This window comes from Bufo bufo, chromosome 10 (genome assembly GCF_905171765.1).
Source record: "Bufo bufo chromosome 10, aBufBuf1.1, whole genome shotgun sequence".
Lineage (NCBI taxonomy): Eukaryota > Metazoa > Chordata > Amphibia > Anura > Bufonidae > Bufo > Bufo bufo.
The window spans coordinates 9,840,658-9,860,787 of record NC_053398.1 but is presented as its reverse complement, the minus strand read 5'-3'; the positions used below and the strand labels follow the sequence as shown (position 1 = coordinate 9,860,787).

Genomic DNA, 20,130 nt, shown 5'->3' with positions numbered 1-20,130 from the left:
CCAAGACGGCATAACCCGATGCGGCATTCACGTGACTGCTGCGACCCAACGCTGCCAGTAATGTTATATGGTCACCACAGCAGGCAGCAATTCGGCTGTCGTAGTCACATGACCACAGGCGCTGGGAAGCGCGCCAAACTTGGAAGGCGTTTTTTTCTATTGAAGTCAATATGTCTGTGTGTCGTGACAGAGGCCATGGTGTCCTGCCATGCTTCCCCCAGAGCAGCAGTCTGCAATCTGCGGGTATCCAGCAGTCATGTAACTCTCACCATGCTAGCAGTTGTTGTTCCACCTGGAGAGCCACAGAAAAGGCTTCTCCATGCATTTTAAGGGACAATATGCAGGAAGCGAGGGCATGCTGGGAGTTGTAGTTACACAACAGCTGGAGAGCCACAGTTTGTAGACTATGAAGTCTGCAGGAAGCATGGGTATATTGGGGGTCGTAGTTTCACAACAGCTGGCGGACCCTGCAGTGTTCTCCAACAGGGTCGGAGTGGAAATTCCCAGAGGATAATCGCATCACTCCCCCTAAGCCCCCTGCAAAATACGTCCCATCCCATATAGAGACCCCCTCACCCCACCCCACCCCACACACTGCAGCTCAATACAAGGTGAATGGAGACTTCCCAGAAGAAATTTCCACATATGCATACCAGATTACTGGAAATTCTGGCACCGGCCATCAGGAAAACAAAAAGGTGGATTTTCCAGGATTCCTATTGGTGCAATAATTAACCAGCAACTGAAATAAATAGCAGCAATAATGAGAGGAAGCAAATCCTGGAGCGAGGAGGAGACTCCACATCACTAACAAGGTGAGAAGCTGCACTACATACTTATACTTTATAGGAACAAGCAAAACTGCACTATACTCCAGAGCTGCATTTATAATTCTGCAGTTGAAAACTTCCAGAGTTTGTTATGGGGATCAACAGTAATGTATGTACACAGTGACTCCACCAGAATAGTGAGTGCAGCTCTGGAGTATAATACAGGATGTAACTCAGGATCAATACAGAATAAGTAATGTATGTACACAGTGACTGCACCAGCAGAATAGTGAGTGCAGCTCTGGAGTATAATACAGGATGTAACTCAGGATCAGTACAGGATAAGTAATGTATGTGCACAGTGACTGCACCAGCAGAATAGTGAGTGCAGCTCTGGAGTATAATACAGGATGTAACTCAGGATCAGTACAGGATAAGTAATGTAATGTACACAGTGACTGCACCAGCAGAATAGTGAGTGCAGCTCTGGAGTATAATACAGGATGTAACTCAGGATCAGTAATATATGTACACAGTGACTGCACCAGCAGAATAGTGAGTGCAGCTCTGGAGTATAATACAGGATGTAACTCAGGATCAGTAATATATGTACACACTACACAGTGAATGCACCAGCAGAATAGTGAGTGCAGCTCTGGAGTATAATACAGGATGTAACTCAGGATCAGTACAGGATAAGTAATGTATGTACACAGTGACTCCACCAGCAGAATAGTGAGTGCAGCTCTGGAGTATAATACAGGATGTAACTCAGGATCAGTACAGGATAAGTAATGTATGTACACAGTGACTAAACCAGCAGAATAGTGAGTGCAGCTCTGGAGTATAATACAGGATGCAACTCAGGATCCATAAAAAAAAACATGTAAATTAATATCTACGGGATAAACTGCAGCATCAACCACAGTCCATGGACAAAAGCAAAATAAGCAGATTTACTAAATTAGATTTTTGTCTACTTTATCTTTCTGCCAGAAAAGAACATCCCGGCAGATCCCAATGAAGGTCCCGCTGCTCCTTGTGCTGGTCCTGTCTATGGCTGTGGCTCATGCACAAGTCTTAGACTGGATAGCAGGCGCCGGCAGGAAAATCAAGGACGGTGCCAGATTTGTTAAAGAAGCCGGTCAAGGTAAGTTGTTCTGAGGAGGGGTCTTCAGTATGTAGTACGATACATCAACATGGCAGCTAATGGATGGCAACATTTGGACTTGTATTCTTTAATGTGTTGCAGGATCCTGGGACATGGCTCGAGCCTATAAAGATATGAGAGATGCCAACTGGAAGAATTCCGACAAGTATTTCCATGCCCGGGGGAATTACGATGCCGCACAGAGAGGGAGTGGTGGAGAGTGGGCAGCCAGGGTTATAAGGTAGGTGGCCCCATCTTTATAGAAACCTTCAAGGTCATTCTGGGACATGTGGTCTTCAGACCTTAAGAGTCATTAGTAACTACAACTCCCAGAAGGCACCACAACAAAGCATGCTCAGAAGTAGTGGTCTGCAGCGGTGCATGCCCACAGATTGCAAACCACTGTCTATACATTGTCTCACCAGGGAGATGTCCTGCAGCTAACAGTAAAACTAGCAACATTTTGAATGCAGCTTTGGCTGTGACAGGAGTAGACAATACTACTAAAGCAAAGTACTTGAAAAGTGACATATTAGAGTGTAAACCTTTACTCAGTCTGCAATTATTCCCATCTTTCCCTAGTGATGCAAGAGAATCCATCCAGACGTCAGGCAGCGGAAGAGGGGCCGAGGACAGCGCTGCAGATCAGAGAGCAAACGAGTGGGGGCGGAGCGGCCGGGACCCCAATCACTACAGGCCTAAAGATCTCCCTGACAAATACTAGACCTGGACGCGGCAATTCTATGGCGTGATAGTGTAATTAATGCCAATCGTCTCATCCACAAGTTGTAATTACTTCTGTATTCACTAATGAGAGCGCCCCCTATAGGAATAAAAGGTGCATTATTTTTAGATGCTTGAGTTTCTATACCGCTGTATGTACACACTTCGCAACTTTCAGACGACTCCCCACAAGGGGGGACACCAGCCTGCACATTGGAACACCCTCACAAAAGTCAGCACCTCGTATAATAGCATCACACATCTGCCCCTCCAACCCCAGGTCACAACCCCTCGCCCCCAATGTGAAATACCTCCTCTGGGCTCCTCCTGCAGTCCACTTCATAAGGCTACATTCATAAGGAGCTCGTAGATCCACAAAAAATAAGGATGACGTCCGCGTGACATCCGTGGTGCATCCGTTATTTTTGCGGATCCATTGTAACAATGCCTATTCTTGTCCACAAAACGGACAGAATAGGACATGCTCTATATTTTTTTGCAGGGCTACGTAACGGACAGAACACTGTGTGCTGTCCGCATTTTTTGCGGACCCATTGAAATAAATGGGTCCTCATCCAATCTGCAAAAAAATGCAATGGACACGGAAACAAAATACGTTTGTGTGAATGTAGCCTAAGCAGGAGGGTGCGTCGCAGAGTAATGCCGCCACCTGCTGGCAGCACTTAACAGAATTACATTTGTATTCACGCATCAAAGTCATATTGCAATTACTGCCGCCATTTATGTGAAATCTCAGAAAAATAAGAATGTATTACGCATGCCGGATTTTTCACCCTTTGCATAGTATAAAAGGCGCTGCAATGGTTTTGCCACAATAAGAGCAACAAAAAGTGAAAAAAAAAAGTTGCTTTGCAAAGTCACATTTGCAACGCTGATCGCCTAATAAAGCTATTGTCACCCAAGTCCTAGGCTTGGGCGGTGCCTCAACGCGTGTGACCCAAGTTGTACGGCGATATTGTGCAACTTCCAGCTAAGTTTCGGTCATGTAAACATTGGGCAACTGCAACCGATGGAAGACTCTGGATGGTCCTATGTTGCAGAATATATACCGGTAATATATAGAGCAATTTCGCCACCTAACCGCAGAAAGTGACTTTTACACGGCTCCATTTTACAAATTTCAAACATTTCTGGGAAAATGAGACCAAGACACAGAGAAGGGGCACGAGACGCTGCACAATACATAATAGGGAATCTGTCGGCACAAGCTTGGACTCTTATCAGCAGTAATACACAGATACTGCCTCCGCCGTCAGTGCTCAAAGCTGCACTGAAATACACAGCAAGGACTGCTGGGCTGACCTAACAGAGAGGACTCCTGTGCATGCGCTGAGCAGTCCTGACAAGCAGTGCAGCTTTGAGCGCTGACAGAGGGGGAAATGGGAGGCAGTAGGAAAATAACAAAACCCCTTATCTGCAACAGTCCAAGATCCTGGGGACAGGTGGCCTTTGATATCTGCCATCATTCTGCAACTTGGGATTTAACGGAATGTATATTTTATTTTAATATAAAAAGGCTAAAAATATATTTTAAATAAAAACTTTTACTGCAACACTTGATTTTTCCTAATCAGGTTTTATTTTCCGATTGTGTTTGATTCTACTTTCCCTCCACTTTATTATGGGGGCGGCTGTCTAGCTGGAGCAGCAGCTGTAGAGACACAACCAGGGCTGTATTTACAGGCCGTGCCGCTCCAGGTACTGGACCTGAATACGCCCCATTAAAGGCACATTACCACTTGCCGGTTATCGCCATGATCTACAAATTCGGATCATTTATCACGCCGTTAAAACTGCTACTGGGGGCACGACTGATAAATGCCGCTCAGTGATATTTACACAAAGCATTGCTGACAGGCGCATAACCGGAGCCCGGGGTTCAGTGATGTGGACTGTGAATTGTCTTAAAGGGGCTGTCAAAGCTCTAGATACTGACGACCTTTCTTTAAGATAAGTCATCAATATCAGATCCGTGGGGTCTGAAACCTTCCTTGAAGGGGAGCTGAGCTGCAGGAACCCAGCACACCCACTAGACCGTGGATGGAGCTTTCGGCTTCCCACTCCCTCCACTGTGGGTTTTCCGGTGGTGGCTGAATGGCAGGACTGAGGGGCAGGGTCTGTCTCATTAGTGGCAGTCACATTATAGGTAAGGTAAGGTCCTCATCGGATCCAGCACCACGACCTTACTTCTGCTGCCACACACAACGTGGGCCCATCTTAGGCTACTTTCCTATCTGCGTTTTCAATTCCGGTTTTGAGATCCGGCAGAGGATCTCAAAACCGGAATTAAACGGTTCAGTTTTGTCCCCATTCATTGTCAATGGGGACAAATCTGATCAGGTTAAGTATGTATCTGTTCCGTTTTGCTGCCGGACATAAAACCGCTGCAAGCTGCAGTTTTGTGTCCAGCTTGAGAAATTCAACAAACTGGACCAGGCATGAAAATCAATGTAAGTCAATGGTGTCAGATCCGTTTTATTTATTAATTTTCTTTATATAGTGAAATAACTGGATGTTCAGTTTTGATTTAATACAACCGCGTTCGAGTGGAACGGATGATTCCGGATGTAATAAGTGGCTCGGATCCGTTTAATTCTGGTTTTGAGATCCTCGGCCGGATCACACAGATGTGAAAGTAGCCTTACTGAGGGTTTGGACCTCTCGGAAGAGCTCACTCAGGGAGCGGTGTGGGCATGCTCTGTGACCTGCGCAGGAAAGCAAAAGAGGTGACCTGTGTCCATCACCTATTCTAATTGGTGGATCCTTTGTTATCTGCCCCCAGCTTTATAATAGAGATAACTCATCATAATCCTGCCTTAAGATAATGAAAGGACTGCTGACCAGATTATTTACTGCGGCACTTCACTGGTTTTACCGTTTTTTTCTCTCTATCCTAGCGCTGCGCCAACTCCACTCACCTTTTGTCTGTAAAGGGTGCCATTCGTTTCAGCTCATAATCCCAGTAAATTGTCGGGTGGGCAGCCCCAACACCCAGTCTTGATGGCTGCGGCGATGATTCATTGACACTCTAATGGAGACTGTCTGCACCCAGTTCTAGTTCTAAGGATGTGACAAACAGGCATTTTGTAACCCAGACATCGCTTTTAGCATAAGATTTCCCCGCCATTACCCCACTTCTGCTTCTACTACATAAACACCGATGTACACGTGTCCTGGTCTATTTCTTGTAGCATTTCAGATTCCCCCACAATAAATGACATATTTTTCTTATTATTAGCAAAGTCTAAGTGGAAATTCCAAGTGCCTAAAGCTTTCTCCTCCCAGCCAATGAAAGGGTAGAGATTCTGGGAAACCCAGAATAAACCGAAAGTAAGAAATTCTCAGATTGAGAAATGTCTAGAACAGAGGCTTTTACACTGTAAGGACATTAGTGACTTCCAGATTGCAGGATCTGATTGGAGCAGCCGGCGAGCAACTGGGATAAATAGCGCTGCCGCCGGACGGACCCCAGAGCCCGGCAAGGAGCAGACTGCAGATCCTGATACAGGTGAGGGCATGATTACTGCCTTAGGCCTACACAGATATCAGGTACAATGGAGAGATCTGCTCCTGTTCTGTGTTTAGAGCAGCACCTGGTTTTAGCGCAAAATAACTGATGGAAATAACTGACCAAATAACTGAAGTGTGAACTCAGCCTTACTGCTGCAGAGAGAGAGACACAATTCTGGAGAACTTAGCAACCAAGATGACTTTTTAGTAGCCTGGGAATAAGAAAAGAACCCAAAATGGCTCTCGACTTACGAGTTTATGGTAGGAATTAATTTGGATTAAATTATCCGAAACAGATTTTTTAGAGCAGAACAGCGCGATCCAGACCCAGAAGATACTGGGGCAGATTTTGTATTGGGTCACATGCAAAGGAAAAGGCTGAGCTTTGAAAGATAAGAGAATTGTGAGGATATACAATGTACTTACAAACAGTAAACAGAGCGATACATTGTTACATCGTGCACCAGTACTGATACTCTGTCAGTCTAATACCTGGTCTGCAGGATTTTGCTAGCTGTATATTTCAGCCTAGGATAGCCCTAGGTGGACAGATCGGTTTGTGATTAAAGGGGTTGTGTCACTTCAGCAAGTGGCACTTATCTTGTAGAGGAAGTTAATACAAGGCACTTACTAATGTATTGCTAGTATCCACATTGTCTCCTTGCTGGCTGAATTCATTTTTCCATCACATTATACACGGCTCGTTTCCATGGTTAGGACCACCCTGCATTCCATCAGTGGTGGTCATGCTTGCACACTATAGGAAAAAGCACCAGCCCATGTGCGCTCTCGGCTACCAGAGAGGCTGGCATTTTTAGCTATAGTGTGCAAACACGACCACCGCTGATGGATTGCAGGGTGGTCGTAACTATGGAAACAAGCAGTGTATAATGTGATGGAAAAATAAATAAATCTAGCCAGCAAGAGAAGCAGTATGGCCAATCACAATACATTAGTAAGCGCCTTGTATTAACTTTCTCTACAGGATCAATGCCATTTGCTGAAGTTGGACAACCCCTTTAAAGTGTAACTGCCATTTTACTACCAAAAATGAAATTCCTAACATATGTGATGCTGAAGGGCAGATATTCATGAAGCTGCATTTTTCAGCTAACTTTACCTTTCTGATGTCTGTATTCAGCCCTTAGCAACCATATTTCTCTGTGCCTCTATATCAGCAACTTCCTAAGATGGCCTCTGCTGCTCTTCCTGTGGTGATCTTTGCCCTTCCTTGAGGCCATCCTGTATTTCCCTCACTTCCCATAAGCCCTCGCTATCCTCACATGAACAAGCAGGACCAATCAGAAAGCAGATAACTTCCCACAGTACCCAGAGCAGTGTGTATCCTCACATACAGCTAACCAGAGACAAGCCTGGCAATTACATGAAATAAGTAAGCATTTCTTTTAACCTCTAAATAGCCAGCTGTCCCTCTTCCAGACTGACAGTGAGGGGGCTGCTTTGACTGCCTTTATCTCTGGCTTGGTACCAACTAGAAATATGGGAGTTGTATTTTCTCAAATCTGACATTCCAAGCTTTCAGACAATACCAGAATGACCTAAATCTGTTCAGTACAGGGGAAGATATCAATGATAGAAACCGGGATGCTGTAAATAAAGCTGAAAGTAAAAGCAGATTTTACCTGCAATTATTTCCGACTATTTCTAACAGTGATTTCTCCTCTGTTGCTTGGACTAGAGCTGTCATTCTGGTCTTGTATGAAAAAGCCTGGACTGTCAGCTTTCAAACAAGACCAGTTGCATATTTCTAGCTGCTACCATTAAGAAGATATCACCATCTACAGCAGCCCACCCCCTCCACTTTCTGCCTCAGCCCAGCTCCTGGCTGTCAGTGCTGCTCATCTGTCTCTTGTTATAATACTGAGAAGATGGACTGCACATGGCAGCGCTGTGTGATGAGAGCTGCTGAAAAGGAAAGTAGCATGCATTTGTGGGAGTTATTAGCAGGTAAAACTGAAAATGATCGAATTTTAAATCACAAAAGCACTTATACAGCAGGGTGTACTATACCATTAGGGAATAAAAAAATGATAACAGCAGTTACACTTTAACTTTGCTCCCTGTCATTGACCTAGTGACAAGAATGACAAGAATGACTGCTCATCGGGCTCATAATTCTCTCTCCGACAGATTTTCCTGAGATATGCACAGCCTGAATGGACTGCCTGCCTAATAAACACTGAATTGCCGACGGTCTAAAGGGCCCTTTACACAGGCCGAGAATCCTAAAGATAATTGTTCATAGGACCGCTCTTTAGCGACTGTCTGGCAGTGTAAATGTACGCTCGTTCATCGGTAATCCCATCATTTGTGCGCACACAAAAACACGTTTGCTGGTGGCAGATGATGAGCGATGGAATTAGCGATTACTGCTCCCCATACTGTGGAGGAGATCGCTGCATGTAAATGCCGCGCTCTCCTCCACCAGCGAGCAGCAGATTGTCGGGATCCCAAGTAAAGGGACCTTCAAGATCTTACATGGCTGATACACTCAATCCTGAATAATTCCTGTGCGATTTGTCACACTGTTTTTGTGCCTCATCAGGGGTCAGACCTGCTTCTAGTGATGGAATAAATGGGAGTAAGGCTCCTGGTTCTGAGCATTTCCCGGCATTAATACAAGTCTGGCTGCGCGCCCTGTACATATCTGCACATGTAGGGATAAGAGAGACAGTGAAGCGGGCCATATGTGAGATCTAAATCTAATGTGTTTGACATCCTCCCCGACGCTGATGTATCATACAGGACATTACTTATCCTGTACTGATCCTCAGCTATGTCCTGTATTATACTCCAGAGCTGCACTCACTATTATCCTGGTGCAGTCACTGTGTACATACATTACTTATCCTGTACTGATCCTGAGTTACATCCTATATTATACTCCAGAGCTGCACTCACTATTATAGTGAGCAGAATAGTGAGTGCAGCTCTGGAGTATAATACAGAATGTAACTCAGGATCAGTACAGGATAAGAAATGCATGTACACAGTGACTGCACCAGCAGAATAGTGAGTGCAGGTCTGGAGTATAATACAGGATGTAACTCAGGATCAGTACAGGATAAGTAATGTATGTACACAGTGACTGCACCAGCAGAATAGTGAGTGCAGCTCTGGAGTATAATACAGGCTGTATCTCAGGATCAGTACAGGATAAGTAATGTATGTATGTACACAGCGACTGCACCAGCAGAATAGTGAGTGCAGCTGTGGAGTATACCGTAATACAGGATGTAGCTCAGGATCCGTAAAAAAACAAAAAACAAAAAAAAACATGTAATTAATATCTACGGGATAAACTGCAGTATCAACCACAGTCCATGTACAAAAGCAAAATAAGCAGATTTACTAAATTAGATTTTTGTCTACTTTATTTTTCTGCCAGAAAAGAACATCCCGGCAGATCCCAATGAAGGTCCCGCTGCTCCTTGTGCTGGTCCTGTCTATGGCTGTGGCTCATGCACAAGTCTTAGACTGGCTAGAAGACACTGGCAGGAAAATCAAGGACGGCGCCAGATTTGTTAAAGAAGCCGGTCAAGGTAAGTTGTTCTGAGGAGGGGTCTTCAGTATGTAGCTCTTTGACTACTACTCCTAGTGTCTGCAGTCACACGCTGAGTACAATACATCAACATGGCAGCTAATGGATGGCAACAGTTGGACTTGTATTCTTTAATGTGTTGCAGGATCCTGGGACATGGCTCGAGCCTATAACGATATGAGAGATGCCAACTGGAAGAATTCCGACAAGTATTTCCATGCCCGGGGGAATTACGATGCCGCACAGAGAGGGTGTGGTGGAGAGTGGGCAGCCAGGTTTATAAGGTAGGTGGCCCCATCTTTATAGAAACCTTCAAGGTCATTCTGGGACATGTGGTCTTCAGACCTTAAGAGTCATTAGTAACTACAACTCCCAGAAGGCACCACAACAAAGCATGCTCAGAAGTAGTGGTCTGCAGCGGTGTATGCCCACAGATTGCAAACCACTGTCTATACATTGTCTCACCAGGGAGATGTCCTGCAGCTAACAGTAAAACTAGCAACATTTTTAATGCAGCTTTGGCTGTGACTGGAGTAGACAATACTACTAAAGCAAAGTACTTGAAAAGTGAAATTACAGTGTAAACCTCTACTCAGTCTGCAATTATTCCCATCTTTCCCTAGTGACGCAAGAGAATTCATCCAGACGTCAAGCAGCGGAGGAGGGGCCGAGGACAGCGCTGCAGATCAGAGAGCAAACGAGTGGGGGCGGAGCGGCCGGGACCCCAATCACTACAGGCCTAAAGGTCTCCCTGACAAATACTAGACCTGGACGCGGCAATTCTATGGCGTGATAGTGTAATTAATGCCAATCGTCTCATCCACAAGTTGTAACTATTTCAGTATTCACTAATGAGAGCGCCCCCTATAGGAATAAAAGGTGCATTATCTTTAGATGATTGAGTTTCTATACCGCTGTATGTACACACTTCACAACTTTCAGACTCCCCACAAGGGGGGACACCAGCCTGCACATTGGAACACCCTCACAAAAGTCAGCACCTCGTATAATAGCATCACACATCTGCCCCTCCAACCCCAGGTCACAACCCCTCGCCCCCAATGTGAAATACCTCCTCTGGGCTCCTCCTGCAGTCCACTTCATAAGGCTACATTCACACGACCATATGTATTTTGCGGTACACAAAATGAGGATCCATGAAAAATAAGGATGACGTCCGCGTGACATCAGTATTGCATCTGATTTTTTTGCGGATCCATTGTAACAATGCCTATTCTTGTCCGCAAAACAGACATGCTATATTTTTTGGCAGGGCTAGTTAACGGACAGAACACTGTGTGCTGTCCGCATTTTTTGCAGATCCATTGAAATGAATGAGTCCTCATCCAATCTGCAAAAAACAGAATGGACACAGAAACAAAATGCGTTCGTGTGAATGTAGCCTAAGCAGGAGGGTGCGTCGCAGAGTAATGCCGCCACCTGCTGGCAGCACTTAACAGAATTACATTTGTATTCACACATCAAAGTCATATTGCAATTACTGCCGCCATTTATGTGAAATCTCAGCAAAATAAGAATGTATTACGCATGCCGGATTTTTCACCCTTTGCATAGTATAAAAGGCGCTGCAATGGTTTTGCCACAATGAGAGCAACAAAAAGTGAGAAAAAAAAAGTTGCTTTGCAAAGTCAGATTTGCAACGCTGATCGCCTAATAAAGCTATTGTCACCCAAGTCCTAGGCTTGGACGGTGCCTCAACGCGTGTGACCCAAGTTGTACGGCGATATTGTGCAACTTCCAGCCAAGTTTCGGTCATGTAAACATTGGGCAACTGCAACCGATGGAGGACTCTGGATGGTCCTATGTTGCAGAATATATACCGGTAATATATAGAGCAATTTCGCCACCTAACCGCAGAAAGTGACTTTTACACGGCTCCATTTTACATATTTCACCATTTCTGGGAAAATGAGACCAAGACACAGAGAAGGGGCACGAGACGCTGCACAATACATAATAGGGAATCTGTCGGCACAAGCTTGGACTCTTATCAGCAGTAATACACAGATACTGCCTCCGCCGTCAGTGCTCAAAGCTGCACTGAAATACACAGCAAGGACTGCTGGGCTGACCTAACAGAGAGGACTCCTGTGCATGCGCTGAGCAGTCCTGACAAGCAGTGCAGCTTTGAGCGCTGACAGAGGGGGAAATGGGAGGCAGTAGGAAAATAACAAAACCCCTTATCTGCAACAGTCCAAGATCCTGGGGACAGGTGGCCTTTGATATCTGCCATCATTCTGCAACTTGGGATTTAACGGAATGTATATTTTATTTTAATATAAAAAGGCAAAAAATATATTTTAAATAAAAACTTTTACTGCAACACTTGATATTTCCTAATCAGGTTTTATTTTCCGATTGTGTTTGATTCTACTTTCCCTCCACTTTATTATGGGGGCGGCTGTCTAGCTGGAGCAGCAGCTGTAGAGACACAACCAGGGCTGTATTTACAGGCCGTGCCGCTCCAGGTACTGGACCTGAATACGCCCCATTAAAGGCACATTACCACTTGCCGGTTATCGCCATGATCTACAAATTCGGATCATTTATCACGCCGTTAAAACTGCTACTGGGGGCACGACTGATAAATGCCGCTCAGTGATATTTACACAAAGCATTGCTGACAGGCGCATAACCGGAGCCCGGGGTTCAGTGATGTGGACTGTGATTTGTCTTAAAGGGGCTGTCAAAGCTCTAGATACTGACGACCTTTCTTTAAGATAAGTCATCAATATCAGATCCGTGGGGTCTGAAACCTTCCTTGAAGGGGAGCTGAGCTGCAGGAACCCAGCACACCCACTAGACCGTGAATGGAGCTTTCGGCTTCCCACTCCCTCCACTGTGGGTTTTCCGGTGGTGGCTGAATGGCAGGAATGAGGGGCAGGGTCTGTCTCATTAGTGGCAGTCACATTATCAGAGGGGCAGGGTCCGTCTCATTAGCTGCAGTCCCATTATCAGAGGTGCAGGGTCCGTCTCATTAGCTGCAGTCCCATTATCAGAGGGGCAGGGTCCGTCTCATTAGCGGCAGTCACATTATCAGAGGGGCAGGGTCTGTCTCATTAGCGGAAGTCACATTATCAGAGGGGCAGGGTCCGTCTCATTAGCTGCAGTCACATTATCAGAGGGGCAGGGTCCGTCTCATTAGCTGCAGTCACATTATCAGAGGGGCAGGGTCTGTCTCATTAGCTGCAGTCACATTATCAGAGGGGCAGGGTCTGTCTCATTAGCTGCAGTCACATTATCAGAGGGGCAGGGTCTGTCTCATTAGCTGCAGTCACATTATCAGAGGGGCAGGGTCTGTCTCATTAGCTGCAGTCACATTATCAGAGGGGCAGGGTCTGTCTCATTAGCAGCAGTCACATTATCAGAGGGGCAGGGTCTGTCTCGTTAGCGGAAGTCACATTATCAGAGGGGCAGGGTCTGTCTCATTAGCTGCAGTCACATTATCAGAGGGGCAGGGTCTGTCTCATTAGCAGCAGTCACATTATCAGAGGGGCAGGGTCTGTCTCATTAGCGGCAGTCACATTATCAGAGGGGCAGGGTCTGTCTCATTAGCAGCAGTCACATTATCAGAGGGGCAGGGTCTGTCTCATTAGCTGCAGTCACATTATCAGAGGGGCAGGGTCTGTCTCATTAGCAGCAGTCACATTATCAGAGGGGCAGGGTCTGTCTCATTAGCTGCAGTCACATTATCAGAGGGGCAGGGTCTGTCTCATTAGCGGCAGTCACATTATCAGAGGGGCAGGGTCTGTCTCATTAGCGGCAGTCACATTATCAGAGGGGCAGGGTCTGTCTCATTAGCGGCAGTCACATTATCAGAGGGGCAGGGTCTGTCTCATTAGCGGCAGTCACATTATCAGAGGGGCAGGGTCTGTCTCATTAGCGGCAGTCACATTATCAGAGGGGCAGGGTCTGTCTCATTAGCGGCAGTCACATTATCAGAGGGGCAGGGTCTGTCTCATTAGCTGCAGTCACATTATCAGAGGGGCAGGGTCTGTCTCATTAGCGGCAGTCACATACCGCAGACTTCAGATACATTCGGCCTCCTTACACCTCTCCCTGCTCCTGCCTTCTCTGGGCCTCAGGGCGGGCAGCGCAGGTAAGGTCCTCATCGGATCCAGCACCACGACCTTACTTCTGCTGCCACACACAACGTGGGCCCATCTTAGGCTACTTTCCTATCTGCGTTTTCAAATCCGGTTTTGAGATCCGGCAGAGGGTCTCAAAACCGGAATTAAACGGTTCAGTTTTGTCCCCATTCATTGTCAATGGGGACAAATCTGATCAGGTTAAGTATGTATCTGTACCGTTTTGCTGCCGGACATAAAACCGCTGCACGCTGCAGTTTTGTGTCCAGTTTGCGAAATTGAACAAACTGGACCAGGCATGAAAATCAATGTAAGTCAATGGTGTTGGATCCGTTTTATTAATTTTCTTTATATAGTGAAATAACTGGATGTTCAGTTTTGATTTAATACAACCGCGTTCGAATGGAACGGATGATTCCGGATGTAATAAGTGGCTCGGATCCGTTTAATTCTGGTTTTGAGATCCTCGGCCGGATCACGCAGATGTGAAAGTAGCCTTACTGAGGGTTTGGACCTCTCGGAAGAGCTCACTCAGGGAGCGGTGTGGGCATGCTCTGTGACCTGCGCAGGAAAGCAAAAGAGGTGACCTGTGTCCATCACCTATTCTAATTGGTGGATCCTTTGTTATCTGCCCCCAGCTTTATAATAGAGATAACTCATCATAATCCTGCCTTAAGATAATGAAAGGACTGCTGACCAGATTATTTACTGCGGCACTTCACTGGTTTTACCGTTTTTTTCTCTCTATCCTAGCGCTGCGCCAACTCCACTCACCTTTTGTCTGTAAAGGGTGCCATTCGTTTCAGCTCATAATCCCAGTAAATTGTCGGGTGGGCAGCCCCAACACCCAGTCTTGATGGCTGCGGCGATGATTCATTGACACTCTAATGGAGACTGTCTGCACCCAGTTCTAGTTCTAAGGATGTGACAAACAGGCATTTTGTAACCCAGACATCGCTTTTAGCATAAGATTTCCCCGCCATTACCCCACTTCTGCTTCTACTACATAAACACCGATGTACACGTGTCCTGGTCTATTTCTTGTAGCATTTCAGATTCCCCCACAATAAATGACATATTTTTCTTATTATTAGCAAAGTCTAAGTGGAAATTCCAAGTGCATAAAGCTTTCTCCTCCCAGCCAATGAAAGGGTAGAGATTCTGGGAAACCCAGAATAAACCGAAAGTAAGAAATTCTCTGATTGAGAAATGTCTAGAACAGAGGCTTTTACACTGTAAGGACATTAGTGACTTCCAGATTGCAGGATCTGATTGGAGCAGCCGGCGAGCAACTGGGATAAATAGCGCTGCCGCCGGACGGACCCCAGAGCCCGGCAAGGAGCAGACTGCAGATCCTGATACAGGTGAGGGCATGATTACTGCCTTAGGCCTACACAGATATCAGGTATAATGGAGAGATCTGCTCCTGTTCTGTGTTTAGAGCAGCACCTGGTTTTAGCGCAAAATAACTGATGGAAATAACTGACCAAATAACTGAAGTGTGAACTCAGCCTTACTGCTGCAGAGAGAGAGACACAATTCTGGAGAACTTAGCAACCAAGATGACTTTTTAGTAGCCTGGGAATAAGAAAAGAACCCAAAATGGCTCTCGACTTACGAGTTTATGGTAGGAATTAATTTGGATTAAATTATCCGAAACAGATTTTTTAGAGCAGAACAGCGCGATCCAGACCCAGAAGATACTGGGGCAGATTTTGTATTGGGTCACATGCAAAGGAAAAGGCTGAGCTTTGAAAGATAAGAGAATTGTGAGGATATACAATGTACTTACAAACAGTAAACAGAGCGATACATTGTTACATCGTGCACCAGTACTGATACTCTGTCAGTCTAATACCTGGTCTGCAGGATTTTGCTAGCTGTGTATTTCAGCTTAGGATAGCCCTAGGTGGACAGATCGGTTTGTGATTAAAGGGGTTGTGTCACTTCAGCAAGTGGCACTTATCTTGTAGAGGAAGTTAATACAAGGCACTTACTAATGTATTGCTAGTATCCACATTGTCTCCTTGCTGGCTGAATTCATTTTTCCATCACATTATACACGGCTCGTTTCCATGGTTAGGACCACCCTGCATTCCATCAGTGGTGGTCATGCTTGCACACTATAGGAAAAAGCACCAGCCCATGTGCGCTCTCGGCTACCAGAGAGGCTGGCATTTTTAGCTATAGTGTGCAAACACGACCACCGCTGATGGATTGCAGGGTGGTCGTAACTATGGAAACAAGCAGTGTATAATGTGATGGAAAAATAAATAAATCTAGCCAGCAAGAGAAGCAGTATGGCCAATCACAATACATTAGTAAGCGCCTTGTATTAACTTTCTCTACAGGATCAATGCCATTTGCTGAAGTTGGACAACCCCTTTAAAGTGTAACTGCCATTTCACTACCAAAAATGAAATTCCTAACATATGTGATGCTGAAGGGCAGATATTCATGAAGCTGCATTTTTCAGCTAACTTTACCTTTCTGATGTCTGTATTCAGCCCTTAGCAACCATATTTCTCTGTGCCTCTATATCAGCAACTTCCTAAGATGGCCTCTGCTGCTCTTCCTGTGGTGATCTTTGCCCTTCCTTGAGGACATCCTGTATTTCCCTCACTTCCCATAAGCCCTCGCTCTCCTCACATGAACTAGCAGGACCAATCAGAAAGCAGATAACTTCCCACAGTACCCAGAGCAGTGTGTATCCTCACATACAGCTAACCAGAGACAAGCCTGGCAATTACATGAAATAAGTAAGCATTTCTTTTAACCTCTAAATAGCCAGCTGTCCCTCTTCCAGACTGACAGTGAGGGGGCTGCTTTGACTGCCTTTATCTCTGGCTTGGTACCAACTAGAAATATGGGAGTTGTATTGTCTCAAATCTGACATTCCAAGCTTTCAGACAATACCAGAATGACAAATCTGTTCAGTACAGGGGAAGATATCAATGATAGAAATCGGAATGCTGTAAATAAAGCTGAAAGTAAAAGCAGATTTTACCTGCAATTATTTCCGACTATTTCTAACAGTGATTTCTCCTCTGTTGCTTGGACTAGAGCTGTCATTCTGGTCTTGTATGAAAAAGCCTGGACTGTCAGCTTTCAAACAAGACCAGTTGCATATTTCTAGCTGCTACCATTAAGAAGATATCACCATCTACAGCAGCCCACCCCCTCCACTTTCTGCCTCAGCCCAGCTCCTGGCTGTCAGTGCTGCTCATCTGTCTCTTGTTATAATACTGAGAAGATGGACTGCACATGGCAGCGCTGTGTGATGAGAGCTGCTGAAAAGGAAAGTAGCATGCATCTGTGGGAGTTATTAGCAGGTAAAACTGAAAATGATCGAATTTTAAATCACAAAAGCACTTATACAGCAGGGTGTACTATACCATTAGGGAATAAAAAATGAAACGGCAGTTACACTTTAACTTTGCTCCCTGTCATTGACCTAGTGACAAGAATGACTGCTCATCGGGCTCATAATTCTCTCTCCGACATAGATTTTCCTGAGATATGCACAGCCTGAATGGACTGCCTGCCTAATGAACACTGAATTGCCGACGGTCTAAAGGGCCCTTTACACAGGCCGAGAATCCTAAAGATAATTGTTCATAGGACCGCTCTTTAGCGACTGTCTGGCAGTGTAAATGTACGCTCGTTCATCGGTAATCCCATCATTTGTGCGCACACAAAAACACGTTTGCTGGTGGCAGATGATGAGCGATGGAATTAGCGATTACTGCTCCCCATACTGTGGAGAAGATCGCTGCATGTAAATGCCGCGCTCCCCTCCACCAGCGAGCAGCAGATTGACGGGATCCCAAGTAAAGGGACCTTCAAGATCTTTCATGGCTGATACACTCAATCCTGAATAATTCCTGTGCGATTTGTCACATTGTTTTTGTGCCTCATCAGGGGCCAGACCTGCTTCTAGTGATGGAATAAATGGGAGTAAGGCTCCTGGTTCTGAGCATTTCCCGGCATTAATACAAGTCTGGCTGCGCGCCCTGTACATATCTGCACATGTAGGGATAAGAGAGACCGTGAAGCGGGCCATAGGTGAGATCTAAATCTAATGTGTTTGACATCCTCCCCGACGCTGATGTATCATACAGGACATTACTTATCCTGTACTGATCCTCAGCTATGTCCTGTATTATACTCCAGAGCTGCACTCACTATTATCCTGGTGCAGTCACTGTGTACATACATTACTTATCCTGTACTGATCCTGAGTTACATCCTGTATTATACTCCAGAGCTGCACTCACTATTCTGCTGGTGCAGTCACTGTGTACATACATTACTTATCCTGTACTGATCCTGAGTTATATGCTGTATTATACTCCAGAGCTGCACTCACTATTATCCTGGTGCAGTCACTGTGTACATACATTACTTATCCTGTACTGATCCTGAGTTAAATCCTATATTATACTCCAGAGCTGCACTCACTATTATAGTGAGCAGAATAGTGAGTGCAGCTCTGGAGTATAATACAGAATGTAACTCAGGGTCAGTACAGGATAAGTAATGTATGTACACAGTGACACCACCAGTAGAATAGTGAGTGCAGCTCTGGAGTATAATACAGGATGTAACTCAGGATCAGTACAGGATAAGTAATGTATGTACACAGTGACTGCACCAGCAGAATAGTGAGTGCAGCTCTGGAGTATAATACAGGATGTAGCTCAGGATCCGTAAAAAACAAACAAAAAAAAAAAACATGTAAATTATTATCTACGGGATAAACTGCAGTATCAACCACAGTCCATGTACAAAACAAAAATAAGCAGATTTACTAAATTAGATTTTTGTCTACTTTATTTTTCTGCCAGAAAAGAACATTCCGGCAGATCCCAATGAAGGTCCCGCTGCTCCTTGTGCTGGTCCTGTCTATGGCTGTGGCTCATGCACAAGTCTTAGACTGGCTAGAAGACACCGGCAGGAAAATCAAGGACGGCGCCAGATTTGTTAAAGAAGCCGGTCAAGGTAAGTTGTTCTGAGGAGGGGTCTTCAGTATGTAGCTCTTTGACTACTACTCCTAGTGTCTGCAGTCACACGCTGAGTACAATACATCAACATGGCAGCTAATGGATGGCAACAGTTGGACTTGTATTCTTTAATGTGTTGCAGGATCCTGGGACATGGCTCGAGCCTATAACGATATGAGAGATGCCAACTGGAAGAATTCCGACAAGTATTTCCATGCCCGGGGGAATTACGATGCCGCACAGAGAGGGTGTGGTGGAGAGTGGGCAGCCAGGGTTATAAGGTAGGTGGCCCCATCTTTATAGAAACCTTCAAGGTCATTCTGTGACATGTGGTCTTCAGACCTTAAGAGTAGTGTTGAGCGAACTTCTGTTTTAAGTTCGGAGTCTAAAGTTCGGCTTCCGGTTAGCGGAGGATCCCGATATTGATTCCGAATTCCGTTGTGGTCCGTGGTAGCGGAATCAATAATGGCCGATTATTGATTCCGCTACCACGGACCACAACGGAATTCGGAATCCATATCGGGATTCTCCGCTAACCGGAAGCCGAACTTTAGACGCCGAACTTAAAACAGAAGTTCGTTCAACACTACTTAAGAGTCATTAGTAACTACAACTCCCAGAAGGCACCACAACAAAGCATGCTCAGAAGTAGTGGTCTGCAGCGGTGCATGCCCACAGATTGCAAACCACTGTCTATACATTGTCTCACCAGGGAGATGTCCTGCAGCTAACAGTAATAAAACTAGCAACATTTTTAATGCAGCTTTGGCTGTGACAGGAGTAGACAATACTACTAAAGCAAAGTACTTGAAAAGTGACATATTACAGTGTAAACCTCTACTCAGTCTGCAATTATTCCCATCTTTCCCTAGTGATGCAAGAGAATCCATCCAGACGTCAAGCAGCGGAAGAGGGGCCGAGGACAGCGCTGCAGATCAGAGAGCAAACGAGTGGGGGCGGAGCGGCCGGGACCCCAATCACTACAGGCCTAAAGGTCTCCCTGACAAATACTAGACCTGGACGCGGCAATTCTATGGCGTGATAGTGTAATTAATGCCAATCGTCTCATCCACAAGTTGTAACTATTTCAGTATTCACTAATGAGAGCGCCCCCTATAGGAATAAAAGGTGCATTATCTTTAGATGATTGAGTTTCTATACCGCTGTATGTACACACTTCACAACTTTCAGACTCCCCACAAGGGGGGACACCAGCCTGCACATTGGAACACCCTCACAAAAGTCAGCACCTCGTATAATAGCATCACACATCTGCCCCTCC

General features: G+C 45.5%; 3 protein-coding genes across 5 annotated transcripts in view; 2 read left to right on the top strand and 1 right to left on the bottom strand.

Moving 5' to 3' along the window:
• SAAL1 (serum amyloid A like 1) overlaps nt 1–20,130 on the bottom strand; it is a 72,384-nt gene that overhangs the window by 26,405 nt on the left and 25,849 nt on the right. Inside the window, exon 1 of one of the 2 annotated variants that reach the window (XM_040409781.1) lies at nt 5,583–5,678. The exons of the other annotated variant lie outside the window; for it this stretch is intronic. The gene's annotated coding sequence lies outside the window, so the exon portion shown is untranslated. Of the gene's footprint in view, nt 1–5,582; nt 5,679–20,130 lie in introns of those variants that run through there. 2 annotated transcript variants of the gene reach the window in all.
• Nucleotides 658–10,629, top strand: LOC120980340. Its single transcript, XM_040409384.1, has 7 exons — nt 658–815; nt 1,767–1,920; nt 2,023–2,161; nt 2,503–2,641; nt 9,584–9,737; nt 9,882–10,020; nt 10,360–10,629. Exons 2-7 carry the CDS (start codon nt 1,791–1,793, stop codon nt 10,499–10,501), a joined length of 843 nt encoding a protein of 280 aa, XP_040265318.1. The 5' UTR covers nt 658–815; nt 1,767–1,790; the 3' UTR covers nt 10,502–10,629.
• Nucleotides 15,148–19,990, top strand: LOC120980607 (serum amyloid A-5 protein-like). 2 transcript variants are annotated; one of them, XM_040409791.1, is made up of 4 exons: nt 15,148–15,209; nt 18,693–18,846; nt 18,991–19,129; nt 19,721–19,990. In XM_040409791.1, the coding sequence occupies exons 2-4, from the start codon at nt 18,717–18,719 to the stop codon at nt 19,860–19,862; spliced, it is 411 nt and encodes a 136-aa protein (XP_040265725.1). In that variant the 5' UTR covers nt 15,148–15,209; nt 18,693–18,716; the 3' UTR covers nt 19,863–19,990. The 2 variants fall into 2 exon arrangements, with proteins under 2 accessions (XP_040265725.1, XP_040265726.1); XM_040409792.1 differs by having other exon boundaries at nt 15,188–15,209; nt 18,698–18,846.

Excerpts from the sequence above, each read along its gene's own strand:
- LOC120980340 (XM_040409384.1), top strand. The coding sequence starts at position 1,791 with ATGAAGGTCCCGCTGCTCCTTGTGCTGGTCCTGTCTATGGCTGTGGCT. Across the intron at positions 9,738-9,881 it reads TGTTAAAGAAGCCGGTCAAG|GATCCTGGGACATGGCTCGA; the intron begins GTAAGTTGTTCT and ends AATGTGTTGCAG. Across the intron at positions 10,021-10,359 it reads TGGGCAGCCAGGTTTATAAG|TGACGCAAGAGAATTCATCC; the intron begins GTAGGTGGCCCC and ends ATCTTTCCCTAG.
- LOC120980607 (XM_040409791.1), top strand. The coding sequence starts at position 18,717 with ATGAAGGTCCCGCTGCTCCTTGTGCTGGTCCTGTCTATGGCTGTGGCT. Across the intron at positions 18,847-18,990 it reads TGTTAAAGAAGCCGGTCAAG|GATCCTGGGACATGGCTCGA; the intron begins GTAAGTTGTTCT and ends AATGTGTTGCAG. Across the intron at positions 19,130-19,720 it reads TGGGCAGCCAGGGTTATAAG|TGATGCAAGAGAATCCATCC; the intron begins GTAGGTGGCCCC and ends ATCTTTCCCTAG.